Consider the following 23,588-nt stretch of genomic DNA (forward strand, 5'->3'; position numbering starts at 1 on the left):
TATGTCTGGCTCCTCTGGGGAATTCACAGAAAGATTGAGACATCCAACTTCTCTTGAAAATGGAAGATCCCACATCTGGGCCCACACTGCCTGGGACCACATGGGCCTGTGTCTGGGCTATGTGAGCCGTTGACGGGGCTTCCCAGCTGACCGGGTCGCCCCCATCTGCTGCTCGGTCCTTTGGGCGTCGGGGATCGTGACTCTTGACCCCGCGAAGGCCAGCGCGACCTTTCCAGCAAGGCTCTTAGCCCTGCCAGTGGAGGAGAACCTCACTGCTCACTGTCTGGCAGGGCTCCCAAAAGCTCCGGAAGCAACAGCTGGCAGCAGCTCCCCAGACCCATGAGGAGAGTCCCCCACAGTCAGGGGTGAACCCTGCCTGGCTCTCCCACACGCTCAGCCTCCGCGCCCTCGTCCGTCCGTCCGATTGTCCTTCAGTGTTTACTGGACCCTTACTTGGTGCCCGCTCGCAGGTCTGGGGGGACCCGGCCCTGGTAGCGGCCTCAGGCCAGGCAGCCTCTGACCCGAGTCGGTGCGGTTTTGCTGACGACTCACCCTTTGTGCGCTCACTCGGTCACCCTCTCACGTAAACACTGTAGTTTTTTTTTTGACTGCACCGTGTGCCATGAGGAATCTTACTTCCCTGACCGGGGATTGAACCTGAGCCCCCTGCACTGAGAGCATGGAGTCTCAACCGCTGGACTGCCAGGGGTGCCCCGAGCTCTGGGATTAAGTCCTGTCTGCACCCTGGCTTGTGCCGGTGCCGGGGATCTGACCGACACCCGCTCTGCCCTCCTGTTGCTGGGAGCCTCCAGGGCGTGAACGTGTGATGGGGGTGTTGAAAAGTGAAAGCGTTAGTTGCTCCGTCGTGTCCGACTCTTTGTGACCCCGTGGACTGTAGCCCGCCAGGCTCCTCTGTCCATGGGATTCTCCAGGCAAGGATGCTGGCGTGGGTAGCCATGCCCTTCTCCACAGGATCTTCCTCACCCAGGGATCCAACCAGGATCTCTTGCATTGCAGGAGATTCTTTACCTTCTGAGCTGCAGGGAAGCTGATGAGGGTGTGGTGGCCCACTTTTGGGGGATCATTTTGGGTAACTTGGGGTGAGTCGTGTGACCTGTCTGAACCTCAGTATCCTCTTGTGAAATAAGGCAGGCTTCCTAGCAGGGCTGTGGTGGGAATAGGGGGTGAAGGAAGGCTAGCGTCCGGCCTGGGGAGAACCCCCCCATGTGGTCCCCCTCTGCCCTCACGTGGCCCAGCCTGGCGGCCGCCCCGCAGGGGGTCTCAGCGCCTGCAGAAATCGCTCAGCAACAATAACGACCCCTCTTGTCTTTTTCCTCAGGCCTGCCAACCACAGGTAGGGGCTCGAGGCTCGGGGTGGGCGTGCGCCTCTGGGGCTGGCCTGGGTGCCGACGCTTGCGCCTCGCCCGGCTGCCCGCTCCACCTGCTCGGCTGGGCCCCAGGGCTGTGCTGGGCTGCCAGGTGCCTGGCTGAACGGACGTGCGGGGGAGCAGCTCTGGGCTGACCCTGGGGCTGGTGCGGCAGGCTCTGCAGGGCCGTGTCCTCTGTCCCCGGCAGGGGCCAACTGGAGATCAGCAGCCTGGTGCCCCTGGGGCCCAAGTACGTGGTGAAGTGGAACACGGCGCTGCCGCAGGTGCAGGTGGTGGAGGTGGGCCAGGAGGGCGGCCCCTGCGACAAGGACAACGTGCTCATCCAGCACGCCGGCGCCAAGAAGGCCTCGGCCGCCAGCCAGGCCCAGAGTGAGTGCCCAACCCCCCCACAGTCACCCCGCCACCCCGCCGCCCCGCCCACCCCAGCCCTGGACATGCTCAGGCGCATGCACACGCAGGCGTGCACACGCAGTGACCTTGGATCTGAAAGCGTGACCTCTAGGGCCTGCCTGGGCATTGCTGGCCTCCCTGTGGGACCGCAGTTTGCCTGTCTGTTCTGTGAGGGGCCCGGGTGGCCTGTCTCCAAACCCCCAGAGCTCAGGCTCCGGGTGGCCTCGAGCTGCCTGGATCCCCCTTCCCCACCCTGACTGTCCCCTCAGACTGTCCGATGACGGGGACAGTGAGAACTGGGGGTGACCGGCTCCCCCGTCCGTCCGCTTCCTCCGCCTCCTGCTGCTGCAGGACCTCCTGGCTGCCCCCCCGTCCTGCGCGCCTTCCTCCTGGGCCGACTCTTCCAAGGGCATGCCACAGCCATATGTCACCCTGCACCTGAAACGCGCCGGTGGCTTCCCGCTGCCCTGGGCTGAAGCCCGGCGTCCTCACCGAGGCCCGCACGCCTGTCCCGGGGGCCCACCCCCCACCCCGCCTCAGCCCGCCCGCCCCCTCACGCTCCAGCCTCTGTTCCCGGGGGGCTGAGTGCCCTCCTGCCCCAGAGCCTTCTCCTGGCCTCTGCCCTTTTCCGCGTGTTCTCTGCTCTCCGGTCTTGTCTCGCTGCCGCTGTTCATCTCGGCTCAGGTGACACCTCCTCCTCCGAGAAGCCTTCCCGATTCCTTCGGGCCGGCCAGCTGCCGGTCCATGCTCTCAAGGCCCGGCTGTGTTTTCGTCTTTACGGTGATGCTTTGGTTGCCGTCTCGTCCCGCCCCTTGGTGTGACTGGCCCTGCGCCCGGGTGTGCGGTGGGTGTTAACACACGTTTGCCGAGGGAACAGAGGAGGTGACTGCAGGGCGGCAGGGGTGCCTGACTCAGCCTCCCACCCGCCCGGTCCTGCCCTAACCCTGGGGCGCTTCTGCGGCGGGCGCTCGCCGCACACGCTTGCCCCCGGGGGGCCGTACCCACTTCAGCCTCTGGTTGCACCTCTCCAGGGGGCTGATCTGCTTTCCTGGCTGGCTGTTTACAGAAGCCCCCGGGAGGGGTTCCCAGCCCGCCTGCCCCCTTCCGAGGCACCTCCGGCCCAGGTCCTGCTCCGCGTTCCCGGGACCACTCGGGACCCCTGCTCTGGGACCCCTCCTCCAACCACTGTCTTAGCTGTGACCGCGTTTCTAAAGTATAGGGCTAGGGTGCCAGATCCCCTTCAGAGGAGAGAAGAAATCCTTGCTGAGCCCCAGTTGGCCTTGGATGCGATTTTATTATATTGTTATTCAAATATGTGCAGATCTAAGACTAGGTATAATATTAATAAACTTCTTACGCTTATATCCCTTGAACAACCATAACATCTAAACAGAATCACAAGCGGAATAGAAATGAAGCTACAAAACAATAAAATGCGAATTAGCTAGCATTAGTGGAATGTGATGGATGAGGTTGTTTTGCTGGAATGAAGTCGCTCTCAGCATGCATGTGATTCTCTCATGGGCCGGGTTCTTTCGAGCTGTCTGTGCCTATGACCCTAAGGTGCGTCGTGTGGTCCCCGTTGCCCTCCAGCTCGTCCTGCTGGGGTCACCACAGAGCGCTTCTCTGCCCTTCATTCAGTGGGAGCCTGTCTCTTACCGCCCACGCCCACCTTGCTCCATGGTCATTGCCTGCTGGCCAGCACGTGGCACCAAAGTCCACGTGGCTGCAAAGTCAGGAAACTGTCACACTGGCAGCAAGGCATGGGTTTCTTCCTTCCTTCTTTTCTGAACACACCACGAGGTATGTGGGATCTTAGTCCCCGCCCAGGGATAGAAGCCATGCCCCCTGCAGTGGAAGCACAGATTCTTAATCCCCGGAGCGCCAGGGAAGCCCAGGATGTGGCTTTACAGTCATTATATCCAGGTGACTGAGGGTGTGCACCTGTTTGTTAGATGATTGTGCCACCACCCTGCCCTGAGACTCCATGAGAGCTCAGCATGGGTAACTGCGGCGTGGAGAACACAGCCGGCTTCCCTGGCCCCGTGTCTACAGCCTCCCCGTCCGATCCTGCTGGGCACTCCTGCCATGTTTCTCACTGCCCTCCCCCAGGTCCGCGATGCTGCAGCTGTGTCACCCCCAGAGATCTGGGTGCTGTCACCCCATCCCGTCTCTGTCCCATCACCCTGATACCTTCCTCCCTAGCGCCTCCCACCGTCTTCTTAACTGGCTCCTCCCCCACCCCCTTGGGCTTCCCAGGCGGTGCTAGTGATAAAAAACCCGCCTGCCAGTGCAGGAGACGGAAGACACAGGTCCCATCCCTGGGGCAGGAAGACCCCCTGGAGGAGGGAATGGCAACCCACTCCAGTGTCCTTGCCTGGAGAATCCCGTGGACAGAGGCACCTGGCGGGCTGCAGTCCACGGGGTCGCAAAGAGTCGGACTCGACTGAAGCGAGCTAGCACACGTGCCGCCCCGACCAGGTCATCCGCTCCACGAGAGCAGGGACCTTGTCTGCCTCATGTGCCGCTTTCTGTCCAACGCGTACAGTCCAGCCTGCCGTAGAGCGGGCTCTTAGAGCATCTGTGAGCTGCTTGCTGTTCACAGGTCCCTGGGCACGGCTGCATTCCTCTAAGGCGGTGCCTCCTGGCGCAGCTGGCTCTCAGTCTTCTGGTCTCCTGTGACCCTCTGCATAGGCTAAGTGTGGCCCAGACCCGAGGCGATCAACTTTCCCCCCACTGGATTGTCCCCGCTAGTAGATGAGAGCCGGGTAGCATTTTCTTCTGCATCTCTAGTGCCACGTCCCCAGGGCGACAGCTCTTCTTTTTTTTTAAGATGTGTTTGTTTTATTTATGGCTTTGCTGCCCCCACGGGCTTTCTCTCCTGGCCCGAGCTGGGCTCCTCTCTGCCTGTGCTGTGCGGGCTCACTGCAGCCGTTTCTTTTGCGGAGCGCAGGCTCTGGAGCGTTGGCTCCATACCTGTGGTGCACCGGCTCGCTTATCCTGCGGCTCGTGGGATCCCCCCGGACCAAGGATCCCCCCGGGTCTCCTGCACTGGCCGGTGGACTCCCAGCTGCTGAGCCCCGCAGGAGGCCTGGCAGCCCCTCGCCACTGCCGTGAGCACCTGCTGGGGTTCCTGTTGGGGCCTTCCCCACCCACAGGGTGTCTCTCTGCCCAGATAAGGTGTACCTCGGGCCGCCGCGCCTCTTCCAGGAGCTTCAGGACCTGCAGAAGGACCTGGCCGTGGTGGAGCAGATCACCCTCCTTGTCAGCACGCTGCACGGCACCTACCAGGTACCGGCGCCAGCCTGGGCTGGGGGCACAGGCCGCCGCCCCCGCTCGGTGCTGGCTATGCCCTGGCCTCAGCCCCCCAGCAGTGCCGGGAGGTGCCCCGTCGCTACTGGGAGCTCGGCATGTGGTCTGTGGCTCAGGCGGAAGCTTTGGTTCTGGTTGAGCAGGGCCCAGCTGTGGGCATCGTTTTGTTATGCTCTGTAAAGAGCCTGGTTTGTCCTGCAAGCGCCTTCCCAAGCCTCATCCCAGGCTGGGAGGGGGTGTCCCTTTCAAAGGAGGGGTGCTGGGGGGAGGTCAGAACCAAGGCCGGGCGCCTGGGGAGTGGTGGAGTGCGGGGACCCCTGCTCTGCTCCCTCGCGGGCCCCGACTGCACTCGAGGGCGGCTCTCAGGGACAGCGGGCTTTGTGCTGACATCCTTGGCTCCCTGCGCCCTAGAACCTCAACATGACGGTGGCCCAGGACTGGTGCCTGGCCCTGCAGCGGCTCATGCGGGTGAAGGAGGAAGAGATCCATTCAGCCAACAAGTGCCGCCTGCGGCTCCTGCTTCCTGGGAAGCCCGACAAGTGAGAGGAGGGGCCTGGGAGGGGCGTCTGGTCCGTCCTGCTCCTGGCTAGGAGGGGCTGGGCGTGGGCGTGGGCTGGGTGTGGGCTGGGCCTGGTGCGGGTTTGGCACAGAGCAGGTGCCTGTGGTCCAGTGCATGAATGAATGAATGAACAAAGGACCCGTTCGTACCCGGGGGAGCCCTTCCTCTGTTAGGCTGCTCGGACACTGTGCCAGCGGTTGGTCGACCGTGGCATCCCCTGGGACCAGGTGCACCCAGCCTCCCCCAAATGCCCGCACAGGAGCTGGTGCTCCGTAGACCCATGGCTTGCATTTGTGGACTTGACGCAGAGATGGAGAGCGAGCCGTGTGATCCCCACTCTGCAGGTGGGGAGGCGGGGCGCAGACGTAGGGGGCGGGGCCGGGTCCTCAGGGTCCCCACTCCCAGGCCTAGGCCGGGCAGTGAGTGGTCACAGCCCAGTTTGTGACCCGCTGGGTCCGTTGTCACGAAGACTCAGACACGACTGAGTGCACGCATGCGTGTGTGGCGGGGTTAGGCGGGGAGTCTTACGGGCTCCGCGGCTGCAGGGCACGGGGATTGAAGCCCCGGGTGGGGGCCCCGAACCTGCGAGCGGCCCTCCCGCTGGCTCCTGGCGCCCTGCTGAGCCGCCCTGTCCCCCCAACCCTGCACGTCCTCCTCCCCACGCCCCACAGAGTGCTCGGGACCCCAGGCCCACCCGCCTCTCCCGGCTGGGGTGGACCGCAGGGGTGAGACGAGCTCAGAAACAGTGAAGGCGCCCTGCCGCTCCGAGGTGAGGTGGCAGGGACAGCAGGGACCTCGCCCCCCAAGCCTGCACACACCTCCATTCACTTCCTCCTTCACTCATTCATGTATCGTCCAGCGGATGTTTACCGAGCAGCTGTCCTGCCTCGGGGGCCAGACACAGGCCCGAGTCACAGGCTCTGGGCCAGGCGTGCGGGCGGCTGTGCGGCCTGTGGAAGGCTGAGCAGCCGGGCCTGGGGGGCTGCTTGAGCTGCAGCCTGCAGAGCCCCAGACCCCCATGGCCTTGCTGGGCGCCTGGGCCGGGCTGGGAGGCCGTGGCCTTGTCGCTCTGGGGACCTACCTGTCCCTGTGGCCGTGGTGGGTGGAGGAACTCTTTCCCCAAGGGACGGAGGCTTTGCCAGGCCACCAGCCTCTCTGGCCGTGTTTCAGTGCTGTGCACAGACCACGATCTGTCTCCAGGGCTGGTGGGGGTGACAGAGGGGCTGGGGGTCTCCCTGGGGAGCCCCGTTCCTGTACTTACGCCCTACTGTCTCACTGAAGGTCCGGCCGCCCCATCAGCTTCATGGTGGTCTTCATCACCCCCAACCCTCTGAGCAAGATCTCCTGGGTCAACAGGTTGCACTTGGCCAAGATCGGACTTCGTGAGTAAAGCCCTAGGGTCAGGGGTGGACAGGGGAGGTTTGGGGTGTGTGTATGTGTGGGTACGAGGGGGGTGTTCAGTCCTGGGGGCCGGGGGCGCTTCTAGGTGAAGGGAGAGGGTGTACTGGGCTTAGTGACCTTGGACATGTCACTTCCCCTCTCGGAGCCTCAGTTTCCCTATCTGGAGAACGGTGGGAGTTGATGGAAAGTTAATTGGTGGTTGCCTGGGGTCTGGAAGAGGAGAGACTGGAGAGTCACCACTAAAGGGTTTTTTTTTGGTGAGAATGATGAAAACGTTCTCAAACTGGAGAGTGGTGACGGTTGCCCAACTGAGCGACTGTACCAGAGACCAGTGAAATGTACTCTTTATTTAAGGGGTGGATTCTATGGTAGCGGAATTATGTCTTGATAAAACTGTTGTAAAAAGAATGATGCAGGTTAGACTAAACTGATTCTCAACCAGAGGCCTCTTTATAATTCTTTTCTCTGCGGCGGTGCTTAGTCGCTCAGTCGTGTCCGACGCTTTGTGACCCCACTGACTGCAGTCCTCTAGGCTCGTCTGTCCGTGGGGTTCTCCAGGCCAGAACACTGGAGTGGGTTGCCATGCCCTCCTCCAGGGGATCTTCCCCACCCAGGGTCCGAACTGAGGTCTCCCGCGTTACAGGCAGATTCTTTACTGTCTGAGCCACCAGGGTCTTTTCTCCTATACATCCCTGTGAAATAATGGACGTTTCCGTCTATAAACTGTTTCCTGTGTGCCAAGCCTTTTTCTAAGCATTTTACACATCTCTCTTTCATTTCACATTCTTAGTAACACCAAGAGGCCAGTCTGTTGCGAATGCCTTTGTACGGTTGAGATTCTGCTGCCCAGAGAGGTGCAGTGACTTGTCAGAGTTCACGCAGCAGGAAGGGGTTCGGAACCTGGGCGGTCGGCTTTAGAGCCCACTCTTGATTCTTGTTCGTACTTCCTCAAGTTGGTGAGCTTCTGTCTGCCAAACCACATTTGTTAAGCTATAAGCACTTTATTTGTGCTTTTTTTTGAATTGACAAAAGGCCTGCTTTGTTGCCCATCAAAACCATTATTGTCTGTGACATGCTAGAATTTCCATATGCTGATTCTAGTCAATAGCAGTGATTTTGGAGGTTTTGTTTTATTTTATTTTGTTTCTGTTTCTGGTGTGATCTTTTTTGAGATAAGTATTTGATATTTATCTCCAATGGATTTTAAAACGTTTCTGGAAAGGGGTCAGGACCTTTGTCAATGGCTTTCATCAATTAAAAAAAGTATTGAGTCTCTACAGTTATTTGAGAGGATGAGATGGATGGCATCACGCACTCGATGGACAAGAGTTTGGGCAAGCTCCGGGAGTTGGTGATGGACAGGGAGGCCTGGCGTGCTGCAGTCCATGGGGTCCCAGAGAGTCGGACGCGACTGAGAGACTGAATGACAACAATGCAGTGATTTCAGGCGCAGGGGACGAGAACAATGGATAAACAGAGGTTCACTGTTCTCAAGGAAGTTACAGTTTACAGGGGCAGGCAGAGGTTCACAGGAGGAGCAAGTCCGCAGGGAGGGCCTGGAGCCGCCAGGTGGGTGGAGCCGTCACGCAGCTTGGGGTCTGGACTGGTCAGGGCGGGCTCTGTGGAGGTGACGTCTGGAGCTGGGCGGAGGTCTCGGTCCAGTTAGCCAGGCCGTGCAGCAAGTGCGATGGTCCTGAGGTGGCCAGAGTTGGTGCACAGCCGGGTGTGAGGGGAGGCCGGCAGAAGTGGGCAGCGGGTTTACTGGAAAGCCAGGGTGAGGCGTACGGAGTTCGTGTCTGGAGGCGTGGGGGCTTGGTTGCTGCACTGAGAGCCTGAGGGCGGTGTGACCTGATTTCTGATTCAGTGGCTCATCTGGCTGCTGCGCGGAGGGGGCGTGGAGGGCGCGTGGGGGGCACGGGGCATGGAGGGCGCGGAGGGGCAGAGGGGGCGTTGAGGGGGTGTGGGGAGGTGGGGGAGGGAATAGGGAGGGGGCCTGGGCTTGGAGGAGTGGGGATCAGGCCCGCCGGGGTCTGGTGCTGACCCGTATGGGCCTCCGGGGGATGTTCCTATGAGCAGGAGGCCTGCGGACGGTGGAAGAGGGGGTTTAAGCCGAGGCTGCCCCAGCCCTGGCGGAGGGTGGCGGGGATTCCGGTCGTGGTGGCCTCCCTGCTGGACGTGGGCCGCGTGCTCCGCTCCCCCCGCCCCTGGGGGAGGCGTCCAGGGCCTGAGCCCCCGTGTGTGGACCTGTAAGCATCTCCCGTCTGAAGCTCAGATGCTTTGCCAGAGGGCCCTGGCATCGGCCAGAGAGGAGCTCACTGGTGTGAGCGGCTCCCTTTTCTGCGGCCTGTGAGGACGCTCAGCCGCCTTATCTCCACCCAGTTTCACTGCAGCAGAAGTTTTAATGGAAAGAGAGTCATTTGAAATCTTATTTGAATGCCAGGGTTCCCCTGGGGCTTGAATAATTTGGTTCTTTTATTTGGCCAGTTTGTTTTTTTATCTGCAGTGCCTGGTGCGGGAGGGGGGTGGGAATAATATGAGCCTGTTAGAAATAGAACATGTTAAAAGCATTTATTCACAAAGGATGTTATTCCTTTAATTTTTTCCCCTGTATCTTCCTCTCTTCCTGAGTCCAGTCTGCCGAGATCATAATCCACAAAGGCTGAGAGTTGAGGGCTGGGCAGGGGCCCTGGGAACTGGGATGGGGAGTCAGTCCTACCCTTCGGAAGGGCAGGGGTCCTGGGGGGGGTCTCGGGACCCCACTGACACTCCCGTGTGGCCACCGCCGTGCGCTGCAGCCTGAGGAAGGCAGGCTGTCTCCCCTAACCCGGCCTGAGTCTCCGGGGCCTCTTCCTTTGCATCGCGGGGTCTGAGCACCGCGTGACGCGGAGCCAGACTCTGTGGGTTCAGTTCCCAGCTCTGCGGCATGCCAGCTCCGTGATCTTGGACAGACGCCTTCACCCCTGCATGCCTGGGATTCTCCATCAGAAAATGGGGCTGTTCCCAGGGTCTGGGCTGAGCGTAGGGGAGATGGTGCCTGGAAGGGGCCGCTCCCAGGAAAGGGGTGTCTGCGTCTCCCGAGGGAGTCCGGGCTGGCCTGGGGTCACATTTAGTGCAGAGGGGGCCAGGATGCCCTCCCCCCGCCCCCTGCCAGTTAATCTCTGTTCTCTAAGGCTCGGGAAAAGGTTTGTTGAGAGGCGGCCCCGGAGGTGGGGCTGGGGAAAGGACAGGTTGGGGCTTCCGGCCTCCCTTCCTGTCCCCCAGCCCTGCGGCTCTAAGTGCCGCATCCGTGGCCCAGGGACCCCTGGAGCCTATCCCGACACGGCCTTCCTTGTTCCCAACCCTGAAGGACCTGGGCCAGGCACACCCCAGGCCAGTCCCGCGATCAGAGAAACAGGTCCTCGCTGGGTCTTCATTAACCCTCAGCCGTCAGAGGGCGGCGCCAGGACCTACCCAAGCGCTCAGCTGGAAGCAGCGGGTCTGCTCTGCAGGAGGGCTGAGGCCTGGGAGCCCCTCTGGGCTTTACCCCAGCCGGGTGACCTTGGCCCCCGCCTGGCCTCCCTGGACCCCAGCATCTCTCTGAAGGGGCGAAGTGTCAGGACAAGATGCGTGCGGGTATGCCCATGGCCGCGGTCTGCAGCATCTTTGTGGGCTGGGCAGGTGTGACAGGGGCCTTGGGTTTAGGGCGCAGAGCAGGGCAGGCTGGGCTGTCTGCTGGGGCCGCCGTGGGGGCCAGGGTGCAGGGCTGGGACTGAGCGCGGGGAGTGGGAGGCAGGTGGGGCTGGAGACTCTGGGCAGGGCCCGCGAGGGTGGAGGGCTCGGCTCGGGTAGGGGGTGGTCCAACCTTGAGCACAGTAGTAGGCATCCTCTTCACCACGAGGACGGTGATCGTAGTGGGTTCTATTTCTTTTTGTAAAAACACGCTTTAAGGAATTGTTTATTTCTCGGGCTGCATCGGGTCTGGGCCGAGGCAGGCCGCTCTGTTGCCGCGGGCAGGCCTCTCTCTAGTCACAGCGCATGGAGGCCAGGGTTGCCGCGGGCGGGCCTCGCCGCCCTGCGGTGTGTGGGATCCCAGTTCTCTGACCGCGCTTCAAGCCTCTGTCCCCCACCTCGCGAGGTGGCCTCTTCACCACTGGGCCACCCGAAGGGCCCTGGGTTCGTTTCTTGAGTGTCTGGTGCGCACTGGATGTTCGTGTGTGGTTTTCCCGGTGCTCACAACTCTCAACGGCTGGAATTATTTCCCCCATTTCCCAGACGAGGCCACAGGCTCAGAGCGGTGATGTGTGCGGCTCTGAGCCACACAGGGCCCTGCCGGCAGAGTCAGCCTCCTGTGGCCGGCGGGCGGTCCCGAGGGCTCGGGGGCGCGGGCACGGGCGGGGACCCCAGAGTTGGGTGGGTGCTGGCGGACACAGCCGATGCTAAATAAGCCCCCACTTAATGTCAGCTGGAAATAGCGGCTCTGCCGTCGGTGCCAGTTCTTAATGTCACTTACCCCAAGCGGGCTTTCAGCCTCCGAGGAGGCAGCCTTCTGATTCAGTCTCAGCCGCCCCGGTTTTGTGATGGGAATAAAGGCAGTGGCAGATGGGGAACAACAGCCCCGTTTCTGTTAACATTCCCAGTCGCAGGCCGGGAAGGCACCATCTGGAAGGAGAAGGTCAGATCATTAAAGGAAGAGACAGGATAAATTTCCAGGACTCAGTGGGCTGGGAGTGCGTGGAGGGGAGGGGAGGACAGAGCTCTGGGCGACGCGGTGATGGGGGAGCGGACGCGTCCACTCACGGAGCCCCGGGTGGGCAGGTGGGCTCGGACTGCTCTCCTGAGCCCCTGCCCGCAGAGGCGAGGGGCTGCGTGACTGGCGCCGTGAAAGCAGGGCCAGACTCTGCAGCCTTGCCTCTTACTCACCGCCCGGGGCTTTGTCCACGGGTGGCGGGCGTCCCCGGGCGGGCGGGCTGTCTCAGCGCTCACCTGTCTTGCAGGAGCTGTGCAGGCTGCCTCTGGGGGCTGTTTTCTGGGCTCCTGGGCCCTGTCTTTGGCTCCCCGCCCTCCGCTCCCCCGTGTAGATGGGGACAGAGACCCTGAGCTCGCCTGCCGGCTGGGGGAGGGCACATGGGACAGAGCGCTGGGAGCCGTGAAGTGCGGTGCGCACGGCCGTTCCGCCGCAGAGGTGCGCGTCCTCGGCTCAGGTTGTCCTTCCCTTGGCGGCCTCTCCTCCCCAGTGGCGGGAACCAGGGCCCGGTGGGGCGGAGGGCCTGCCACTGGGGGTGCCCCTGGCCTGCTCAGGGAGGCAGCTCTTTGCCCAGAGACTCTGCTGCTCGAGGGGGTGGGCAGGCGCCGTAGCCTCTGCCGGAGCCGGGGCTGGTTGTTCGTGAATCCCCGCTTTTGTGAACGTCCTCGTCTCTCAGAGAGCCTCGGCCCCTGCCCCCTGGTTCCAGCTCGTGTTGCGACCTGCACACAGACATCACCTTTCTCCAGTGGGAATGGCCGTCTTAAAGCCCCTTCACTGCGGTCTGATTGATGTACAAAGGCCATGCATATTTCATGCCTACAACTGGATGAGTTCAGAGGTAAGCATACCTCGTGAACTCCATCGCCGCAGTCTATGCCCTAAATAAATGCGTCCGCTGCAAACTTCCCTCCTGCCCTCTGCCTTATTATTGTTACTTGTGTGTGTGTGATTAGAACACTTAGCATAAGACCTGTCCTCTTAGCAAATGTTAAAGCATACACTGCGTGCTCAGGTGCTTCAGCCGTGTCCGACTCTCTGAAACCCCGTGGATTGTAGCCTGCCAGGCTCCTCTGTCCGTGGGATTCTCCAGGCGAGAATACTGGAGTGGGTTGTCATGCCCTCCTCCAGGGGATCTTCCCCACCCAGGGATTGAATTCGCGTCGCTTACATCTCTTGCATTGACAGGCGGGTTCTTTACCACTAGCGCCACCTGGGAAGCCCAAAGCATGTAATACAGAGCTGTTAGCTGCAGGCCATGCGGACGATCTCTGGGATTTATTCATCTTGTGAAAACAAAGCTTCCTGCCTTTCCCAGTTGGCCGTATTTCTGCAGTGCTTGCTCTATGCCGAGCGGAGCTTGGGGAGGTGGCTACTCTTGGAGGCCATCGTTCTGATTTGACTAATCCAGAAAACGGGGCTCGGGGAACAAGCTTCATTCATGCCACACAAGGGCATGAGAGCCCGCTGTGCGTGCAGTGCTGTGTGAAGGATGGAGTGGGGCGGAGGAGGAGGTGTGGGAAGCTTCAGCCTTCACGGGAAACGGGCGTAGTGGGAGGCCGGTGGACACACGAGGCCATGAATCACACGTGCACGTGCATTCACGCATATACACACGTGTACTTGTGCGGCTGTGCACACACGCGCACAGAGGGAAAAAGACGCAAGCCTGTTAATAGAAGAGCCAGAAATTGTGGTCAGGGCCATTGTACACACCCGCAGGGCTGGGACAGAAAACGATGGAGGTGGGGGAAGGGGGCGATGGTCAGTTGAGGCCTTTCTGAGAGGGCGGGGGCTCAGCCTCAGCCTCAGCGAGGAGCGGAGCCCGCCCTGGAGAGGGTGGAGGGCAGAGGGAAAAGGGCAGAGGGACGCCCTCCTGCGGGCTCGTCCCGTTTCAGCCGGAGAGGACAGCCTAGCATGCTGGAGCCTGCTGCCAGGGGTGAGGCTGTCAGGGAAGGAGGGTCCTCGCGGCTCTTCCGGGAAGAGTCTGGACTTCATTCCAAGTGGACCAGGACCCAGCGGAAGGCTGGGTCCACAAGGGCTGGCAGAGGCTCAGCAGGATGGCGCTGGCTGCCGTGGGGATGGCGGGCTGTAGGGGCAGCAGTGAGCGTCCAGCCGGCAGGGTCAGCACGTGGGCGTGGTCTCGGGGCCCGCCGTGGACCACTTCGTCCCCCGTCTCTAACGGGCCCTCCCTGACCTCTTCCTTTCATGCAGGGGAGGAGAACCAGCCCGGCTGGCTGCAGGGGCAGCAGTGAGCGTCCAGCCCGCAGGGTCAGCACGTGGACGCGGGCTCCGAGGCCCCGTGGACCACTTCGTCCCCGCCCCTTCCTCTTGCGCAGGGGAGGAGAACCAGCCCGGCTGGCTGCAGGGGCAGCAGTGAGCGTCCAGCCGGCAGGGTCAGCACGTGGACGCGGGCTCCGAGGCCCCGTGGACCACTTCGTCCGCCATCTCTAACAGGCCCTCCCCACCCTTTCCTCTCGTGCAGGGGAGGAGAACCAGCCCGGCTGGCTGCAGGGGCAGCAGTGAGCGTCCAGCCCGCAGGGTCAGCATGTGGACGCGGGCTCCCAGGCCCTGTGGACCACTTCGTCCCCGCCCCGTCTCTAACGGGCCCTCCCCGCCCCTTCCTTTCGCGCAGGGGAGGAGAACCAGCCCGGCTGGCTGTGTCCGGATGAAGACAAGCAGAGTCGAGCCCCGTTCTGGTGTCCGATCCTGGCCTGCTGCGTCCCTGCCTTCTCCTCCAGGGGCCTCAGCCTGCAGGTGAGTGTGCCTGGGGGCGCCCAGGGCAGGGGAGGCCCAGCCGCCGGCCCCAGCTTCTCCACGTCGGGCCCAGGGGGGTGGTCTCGGGTCGGCGTTCCCCCGAGAGAAGGGGACAGGCGACCTCTGTGGGTCAGGGAGCCGACAGTTCCGTTGTTCTGAGCTAACAGACAGCGGCGATCCGTCAGCTGATGGCGTGACGCCCGCTCAGCAGACAGACTGGAATGGTTTCCCCTCTTCGGACGTTGCCGGGGCAGCCGGCTTCGGCTCCACCGCCGTCACCCCCTCAGTGCTTTGCCCTCACTCGCTTGTTTTATTATTTATAAGAACCCACAAGTGGATGTCTCTAGGTCTCCTTCGCAGGTCAAGGCTCAGGTGACATGATTTTTTTTAAATGTCATGGCCAGTGAGGGTGAGAGGAGAAATAGGAATCTGGCTCCCTGACGCCTGCACCCCGGCTGTAAGCCCAGGGACGCTCAGCTCTGGTGCCTCCTTGCCCGGGACCCTGGCTGAGCTCAGCCATCCGTCTGGAGAAGTGCTCGTCCATCCTCCTCCCAAGGAGGTGAGGTCGTCTGAGCTCCGGGCAGGGGAGAGCAAGCCTGGGACCTTGGCACCGGATTAATCCCCAAGAGACAAACTGGACTGTGGATCCGGGCTCTGAACAGCTGAAGGAATGTGCCCTTGGGACGCCAGTCCGTCCATTCGCGTGCTCATCTGTTCTGCATATAATTTTTTTGAGGATGTACTGTGTGCCAGGCCTTGTGCCCACTCTGGGAATATGGTGGCGACCTAAACACGCAAGGTTCCTGCCCTCTTGCAGCTCTCAGTCTAGACGAGAGAGGCAGGCAGTTACCACCACCTCCCACCCACCCCCTCAGCAAACAGGGGCAAAGAGAAAGGAGTGCTGCGTGCTATAGAGAATAAATCAGAGACAGTGAATGCAGACCTGGGGCCACGTAGTTAGGGGGTCAGAGGGGGACTCTCAGAGGAGGTGGCATATAAACTGAGCCCCTAATGGTGAGGAGGATCCAACCACAGGAGGGCCCAGCAGGAGGATATTCAAATCAAACAAACCGACACACAAGCCTGCGATCGGGGCAGCTGGCGTGGCCGTGGCTCCGGGAGCCAGCAGGGAAGGCTGGGCTCTGAGACCCGACAGTGGGTGAGCTGGTTCAGCTGGCCTTGCAGGCCGCATCGGGTTTGGATGTCATCCTCAGAGCAAGGAAAAACCAAGCGTGGCTCCAAGCAAGGGACCAGCGGGACCTGGTTTGCCTTTTGGAAGGGTCATCTGACACTTCCGGCCGGTGTGCAGGAGGCAACTGCGGACCCGGAGGGGCCAGGATGGGAGGCTGGGACCTTCGCAGAGCTTGGCACCAGGGTCCCGCTGAGACGGGGCGAGACTTGGTGCAGGTGGAGGGAGGCCAGGGTCAACGGAGACCAGGGTGGCTGTGGGGAGGTGAGTGAGGCACTGATCGTCAGAGTAAGTGATGTTTTATTGCAACGCTTAAAGAACATGTTTTACGTTAAAGTGATTCTTTACTACTGTGGCTCAGACGGTAAAGCGTCTGTCTACAATGTGGGAGACCCGGGTTCGATCCCTGGGTTGGAAAGATTCCCTGGAGAAGGAAATGGCAACCCACTCCAGTACTCTTGCTTAGAAAACCCCATGGACGGAGGAGCCTGGGGCAGGCTACTGTCCATGGGATCGCAAAGAGTCAGACACGACTGAGCAACTTCACGTTAAAGAAAAAAGTCAGACCAGCCCACTGTGGGCTTGGCTTGCCTGCCTTTTTTTTTTTTCTTTTTTTAGTGAATAAGGAGCCAGGATTAGGGAAAGGCAGCATCTGGTCCTGTCTTTATTTCAGCTCTTAGTAATTGTTCACCATTGATTTTGTGTGTGTGTGTGCGCTAAATTTTTATTGTAAGAAATTATGTTGAAACCTTTTCTTGATGTCTGAGTATCGCATCCCCCGCTGAAGGGGTGGGTGCCCCCGGGGTGAGCATCCCGCTCCCCTCCCCCTGGTCCTGGCCCTGGTGGAGGCAGTGGGCAGGGGGGACTTGGGGACAGGTGTGGGCAGTGCTCTGGGCTCGGACTGGCTGAACTGGTGAGAAGGTGGGGGCTGGGGCTGAAGGAGACGAAGGACTTGGCGGGTCTTTGGCTTTTGCTCAGTGGGGTGCTGGGCCCTGCGCGGTGGCCTGATTTAGGGGTTCAGTGAATCAGGTTCCTCACAGTGAGCCTGACTCCTGGCCCGTGCTTGGGGGACAGTAGCCACAACGCTGTGCTGTGCCGAGTCGCTCAGTCATGTAGCGGTGATACTAATAACAATCAAGACGACCACAACGTTACCTTGAGTTCTTTAGTCTTGACAACCACATGTCATGTATGGATGTGAGACTTGGACTATAAAGAAAGCTGAACGCCGAAGAATTGATGCTATTGAACTGTGGTGTTGGAGAAGACTCTTAAGAGTCCCTTGGACTGCAAGGAGATCCAACCAGTCCATCCTAAAGGAGATCAGTCCTGAATATTCATTGGAAGGGCTGAAGCTGAAGCTCCAATACTGTGGCCACCTGATGCGAAGAACTGACTCATTGGAAAAGGCCCTGAAGCTGGGAAAGATTGAAGGTGGGAGGAGAAGGGGACGACAGAGAATGAGATGGTTGGATGGCATCACTGACTCGATGGACATGAGTTTGAGTAAACTCCGAGAGCTGGTGATGGATGGGGAGGCCTGGCATGCTGCAGTCCATGGGGTGGCAAAGAGTCGGACATGACTGAGCGACTGCACTGAACTGACCGGAGTGTTGGCCACAAGGGTCAGGTCCTTCTGGTACCTGTCTGTGCTGGGCTCCGCCCTGGGCCGTTCCTGGGGATGGACTCCGTGATCCCCAGCCACCCTGAGATGGAGATCCAGGGGCCATCACTTGCTCACGGCCCTGGGAAGGAGAGTGCCCTGATCGTTGCCTGATCTGCTCCTCCCCACCCCTCTCTCGCCCGGCCTTGGCTGGCACATGGCCAGCGCAGTTCCCCCTCAGACATCGCTGGCCTCTGTGGGCCTACAGTCCTGACCCCATTAGTAAGGGCTGCCTGTGGGGGGTCCTGCCGGCTCTTGCCCCAGGGGCACAGCCTGTGGGCGGATTCCGGTCCACCCGCCTGCAGCTCTCCTGACCCGAGCAGATCCCATGGAGAAGGACTTCCGGGTACGGAGTGCATCATCCCGTCTGCCCCAGGGCGCTGGACCTCTGGGGAATGCAGGACACAGGCCTGCCCTGACAGGTCACGCCCGGGGTGGAGGCGTCCCAGACAGGCCGCTGCCCCAGGGCCTCCCTGAAAGAACGCCCCCCACCCCTGAGCCGGGAGTTACCTGCCTCTTGTCACTGGGGGTCGTCCCCATGTGAAGCCTTTGGGCTGAAAGCACCCTCAGCCCCACTGGTGTCGTGGTTTGGGGGTTTTCTGGTGGCCTGATTGCTGAGGTGGTAGGAGGTTCTTCTTGGACTTGGGCTCCATCTGCGCTGTAGGCCCGTCCCTGGAGGGTGACGGGGGGGGGCAAGGGGAAGGCTCACAATGAACCCATTTCCCCCTGTGGGCTGAGGTTCCATGACAGGCCTGCCAGGGGCTCAGGACTCAGGGCGTGGGCGGGCTGCTGCCCGCTCCAGGCAGCTGTCATATACAGCTATCCCGGGGGGCCGAGGGCTGCAGCCCAGAGCTGCAGAGGCAGGCTTGCTTGGGCCTCAGCACACCAGGCAAGGGGCCTCAGTGCTGGCCGCCACCCTCCATCAGCCAGAGTTACCGTCGGTGGGTCCCTGTCCCCGAACTCTGGGCCTCCGTTGCCCCTCCCCCACAGTGCTGTTGGCTGATGGAGTTACTCCCGTGAAGTGCTAACGTGTCCCAGCAGAAGTCCTCCTGACCAGTGACTGCTGCCGGGGGCCCAGCCCCTGCCAAGGGCGTCAGGTCCACCATCTCTAGTCTGGGTCCTGCTGAGATGCCAGGGCCCCATGACCATGAGGAACTGGTCTGTGGGGTCACCGAGCTGGTAGCACATCCCAGGGAGCTCTGAGGTGAAGGACCCGCCTGCCAGTGCAGGAAACTTGAGACGTGGGCTGGATCCCTGGGTTGGGAAGATCCCCTGCAGGAGGACATGGCAGCCCACCCTAGTATTCTTGCCTGGAGAATCCCCCTGGACAGAGGAGCCTGGCGGGGTGCAGTCCTCGGGGTCGCAAAGAGTTGGACATGCCTGAGTGACCGAGCGCGCGTGCTGGTAGCAGCTGAGCTGGGACTGGAGCCCACTGGCTGCACCCAGAGCCCGGCCGTTCAAGGAGCCTTTGAGTCTTCGCCCCCGTCTCCGGCCCAGGCTCTGCTGACTGGCTGACGGCTGGCCTGCTGGGGTTGCCATGGAAACACCCGAGCCAGGCTGCGGTCCCCCCACCCCCTGCCCCATCAATCCAAGAGGAGAGGAGCGGGAAGGGCCAGGCACTCAGGGGGCTGTGGGCCCCCAAGAGACCAGGTGATGGGCGCAGGGCCCGAGGGTGCCCAGGAGACCGGGGTGAGCTCCCGGCCCAGCACACGCTGTCCCCCAGGGGCTCACGGCCTCCAGCGGCCCGGCCTTCGCGTAGTGTTTTAACCAAAAAGAGCACCGGGCTGGGATTCACAACAGGATTCCGTTCCTGACTCCGCCGTTCCCTGCTGGGTGACCCTCAGTCAGTCACGTCCCCCTGCCCTCCGAGTTCACGTTTGCCAGCCTCTCAGCAAGGGGGCTGCGGCAGGTGACCCCTTTGGGTCCCGTCACCTGTGGCCCTTGGAGACTTCATCATTAGATCATCCCAGCGGGCCGGGACGAGCAGGCCACGGGCACCAGCAGAGGGCAGCACCTGCCTGCTCAGAGGCCCCGCGGTGGCCGCGTCCTCCCCGGGCAGCTCTGCGCTCCCCAGCCAGCTTCCTCCTTGTTCTGGCTGGAGTTTCCAGCAAGGCCCCTGAAAGGGCCAGGCCCTCCCCTCACACTGCCATCCTGGCCAGAGACGTGGATGGCAGATTTAGTTCAGGAAAAGGCCCGAGGGCCACTGGCGTGGGGTTGTGGGCTGTGATGCTGAGGAGTAAGCAGCCAGTGGTCCTCAGTGACAGTGCCGCGCGGACGGAGCCCCTGGACCGCGGACCGGCCCTCTGGTCCTGGCGGGGTCGGCTGAGGAGGGGCTATGTTTACCCGGGACCCCCTCCGCCGTGCTTCTTGGGGGGGGGGGTGGTGTGGGAAGGGCAAGGGTGCACGCCGCCTCCATGGCCTTGGGCAGCTGCTTGTTTTCTGTGGACCTTGTCTTCCCCACGTATGAAATATGAGCGGTGCACGTCCGTGGTTTTCAACAAAGCCCAGGTTGGAAATCCCTCTGCTGGCCCAGAGTTTCATTCAGGCTGCAGAAGCTACCAGGAGGGCGGAGGTCACCTGGGAGTGCCTGGGGGCTGCCTGGGAGGAGCCTGCCCCTTGCTGGCCCTGCCCACAGGTGCCTGACGGGGGGCCTGAAGGGGACACAGGAACCGGCAGGTTCAGCGGTCCCTGACGGACGTCCAGACCCGGGTGGCGCTGCCAGACGCCAGCATCCCCGGCACCGCGATGCTCACCCGTGTGCCGTCTGTCTCTGCAGCTCGGGGCCCTGGTCCACAGTCCCGTCAGCTGTCCTCTGCTGGGCTTCTCGGCCATCAGCACCTCCCTTCCACAGGGCTACCTCTGGGTGAGTGACCCCCACGTCCAGCCGGGGCCTCGGGGCAGGCGCCTGGGAGGGGTGCTGGAGAAAGCGGCCAGCCCGTGGGCCCCGTTTTGCGCACCTTCACCCAGCGAGGTCTTCCTGGGGACTTGCGCGGCAGGCTCTGTGCTCAGAGCTGGCATGTGTGACCTCAGCAGGGACAGCAGAAAGCCAGGGGACCGATCAGAGAGTAGGATTCTTGCAACTGGCCTTGGTGCTGTGACAGAAATGAACGGAGCAGTCGGAGAATCGGGATGGCAGGTCTTCCCCCCCGGGCGTCAGGAGGCAAGGCTGCCCTTCTCTCTCAGAGATTCCAGCCCACCTTTCTGCACCGGGATTCTGCAGAGCCTGCCTTGATCCACATCAGTGCTGTGCTACTCATGTGACTTGCGGTGCAGACTGTGGCCTCCCATAGGTTTCCTGAGGTTCCAGCCTCACCACTCCTCCAGTCAGTCTTCAGGCATTCAGGCAGGGAAACTCTGGCTTACCCTTCAGAGTCCAGCCCAACTGTCCCTTCTGAGGGTGATTTCTTCTTCACTGTTTCTCCAGTGTCTAGTATATGATGTATCTACCCATCCACTATCCTTCCATCCATCCATTAATCTTCATCCATCCATCCATTATCCTTCCATCCACCCATCTATCTGTTATCCTTCCATCCATCCATCCATCCATCCATCCAGCGTTATAATCATCTGTTCATCTACCCATCCATCCATTCATCCATTCAGCTAGTCGCTCTCCCTTCCATCCATCTGTTCATCCATCCATCCATCCATCATCCAAAAGTCCTTGTAATCATCTGTCCATCCTTCTATCCATCCATCCATCATTCATCCATCCATTCATCCAGTCTTTTGTCCCATCTGTCCATTCTTCTATCCATCCATCCTTGTGATCATCCATCCATCCCTTCATCCATTCAGCAAGGATACAATGAGTGTCTACCATGTGCTAAATGCAGAGGTAAAACTGAAGGAGACAGGGCAGAGTGTATGCTCGCTCTTTGTTGCTTGAAATTTTCCTTAAAGCAATAGAAAGCTGGCTGGGTACCTAGTCCACCTTAGCTCTTTTCTTGATTTTCTTTGGGCCCCGAATCTAACTTGTTGCCGAGGCAGCTGGGAACAAGTGACCTGCAGTGACCGCAGGACACCTGTGGGCAGGAGCGGGCATGTTTCTCTTGGTGCCTAACCCCCGTGACAAGCAGATGCTCAGGGGGGCGGGTCACGGGAGGCAGGGGCTGCGTCTGCGTCCGCCCAGGAGGCGCTCACCTGACGGCCTCTCTCGCCTCTGCCGTAGGTCGGAGGTGGGCAGGAGGGTGCGGGCGGCCATGTGGAGATCTTCTCCCTGAACCGGCCGTCACCCCGCACGGTCAAATCCTTCCCGCTGGCGGCCCCTGTGCTCTGCATGGAGTACATTCCAGAGCCAGAGGAGGGCGACGGCAGAGACGGGGATGAGGGCTGCCCCGCTGCTGACGCCTCGGCCGGGGCGCACCCCATCATCTGCCTCGGGCTCCAGGACGGCAGGTGAGGGGCCCGGGCTGGGGAGGGGCTGGGAACCCTGGGCTCTGCCCCTCCAGCTTTGCTCCTCACCCCCAACATTCGGCGCCCCTGGTAGGGAGCAGGAGGTGGGGGCCAGGAGCAGGAAGTGGGGGCCCGGAGTGGGAAGTGGGGTTCAGGAGCAGGAGGTGGGGGCCCAGAGTGGGAAGTGGGGGCCAGGAGCAGGAGGTAGGGGCCAGGAGCAGGAAGTGGGGAGCAGGAGCAGGAAGTGATGAGCAAGAGCAGGAAGTGGTGAGCAGGAGCAGGAAGTGGGGGCCCGGAGCAGGAAGTGGGGGCCAGGAACAGGAAGTGGGGACCAGGAACAGGAAGCGGGGGGCTGGGAGCAGGAAGCGGGGAGCAGGACCAGGAAGTGGTGAGCAAGAGCAGGAAGTGGTGAGCAGGAGCAGGAAGTGGGGGCCAGGAACTGGAAGTGGGGGCCAGGAGCAGGAAGTGGGGGCCAGGAGCAGGAAGTGGGGGCCAGGAGCGGGATGTGGGGACCAGGAACTGGAAGTGGGGGCCCGGAGCAGGAAGTGGGGAGCAGGAGCAGGAAGTGGTGAGCAGGAGCAGGAAGTGGGGGCCAGGAGCAGGAAGTGGGGGCCAGGAGTGGGAAGTGGGGACCAGGAACTGGAAGTGGGGGCTGGGAGCAGGAAGCGGGGGCCGGGATGCCCAGCCAGTGTCAGGAGCTGCTCACACTTTAACCAGGACGCTCCAGGGGCAGCTCTGTGCCAGCAGCCCCCTCCCGTAGTGTGGTCCCCGGGCGACGCTGGCCTCGCTGTGTGGCGGAGCTGGGTGTGGGTCCGCTGCTTCCCTGGGCCGTGTGGCCCTCTGTGAGGTGGTGTGACCGTCCCCCGCACGCGGGGCTGCTGTGGAGCCCACCAGGCGTGGGACACATGAAGACTTCAGGTCCCTTTGCTGTCACTGCCCGCATCCACCCGTCTGCGGCCTCAGCCAGCCTTGCAGGGCAAGTGAGGTGCGGGGTGTGCCCAGGCTATGAGACCTGCTGGCAGAGGGGGCTCCCCCTTGTAAGACCTGCCTGGAGCTGGTGAGTCAGCAAACACTTCTGTGCAGCAGGGGCCGCCCCTGCCCAAGCTTGGCCTGCTGGAAGGCCCAGCCATGTGGATGGAGGGTGAATATTCATCTCGTTAACTGGACTGTGAAGACGGCTGTGAAGAGGACTCTGAGATGGGCTGCACCCCCGCATCCTCGTGTCTCCGTGTGCCTCGCACCTGCCGTAGAGTCCAGGGACATTATGCACACCTGCTGTGTATTGCTCCCTGGGCCAGGAGCTGTGAGCCTCGCAGGGGCTCATTTCCCGCATGAGCAGCCAGGGGAGGAGCTGAAAGCTAATATACTTAGAACCAACTTGGAGGCACTAGAGGCTCCATGCTGTCCGGGTCTGGGTTCACGGAACCCAGGGGCCTGGTGAACACTTTTTGCTTTTAATGACATCAGATTCAAACTATGTAAAATTTATCATTTTAGCCATTTAAAATCATGCAATTCAGTGGTTCCCAGTACATTCATGATGGGTAGCCATCACCACTACTTAATAACATTCTCGTCACATCCCCTGGAACCTCTGTATCACCTCACATTCCCCGCCCCAACCCCTGGGAACCACTAATCTGTTCCCATCCATTGGTCTGGATTTGTCTCTTCTGCTCACTTCATACGAATGGACTCACACAGTGTGCGGCCTTTTGTGCCTGCCTTCTCTCATTCCCCCTAACGTTTCAAGGTTCATCCAGGTAGTGCACACGCTGGGGCTTTGTTCCTTGGTGTGGCTGTGAGGTAGG

General features: G+C 61.2%; 1 protein-coding gene across 10 annotated transcripts in view; it reads left to right on the top strand.

Annotated features, from left to right (window-relative positions):
* ARHGEF10L (Rho guanine nucleotide exchange factor 10 like) overlaps nt 1–23,588 on the top strand; it is a 149,489-nt gene that overhangs the window by 88,437 nt on the left and 37,464 nt on the right. For all 10 annotated transcript variants that reach the window (XM_070458781.1, XM_070458780.1, XM_070458786.1 and 7 more), the window contains 7 exons: nt 1,576–1,757; nt 4,954–5,069; nt 5,502–5,629; nt 6,931–7,031; nt 14,406–14,527; nt 20,156–20,242; nt 21,554–21,780. In XM_070458781.1, the coding sequence (XP_070314882.1) occupies nt 1,576–1,757; nt 4,954–5,069; nt 5,502–5,629; nt 6,931–7,031; nt 14,406–14,527; nt 20,156–20,242; nt 21,554–21,780 (963 nt within the window). The remainder of the gene's footprint in view (nt 1–1,575; nt 1,758–4,953; nt 5,070–5,501; nt 5,630–6,930; nt 7,032–14,405; nt 14,528–20,155; nt 20,243–21,553; nt 21,781–23,588) is intronic.

This window comes from Odocoileus virginianus, chromosome 30, assembly GCF_023699985.2.
Source record: "Odocoileus virginianus isolate 20LAN1187 ecotype Illinois chromosome 30, Ovbor_1.2, whole genome shotgun sequence".
In the NCBI taxonomy this organism is placed as follows: Eukaryota; Metazoa; Chordata; class Mammalia; order Artiodactyla; family Cervidae; genus Odocoileus; species Odocoileus virginianus.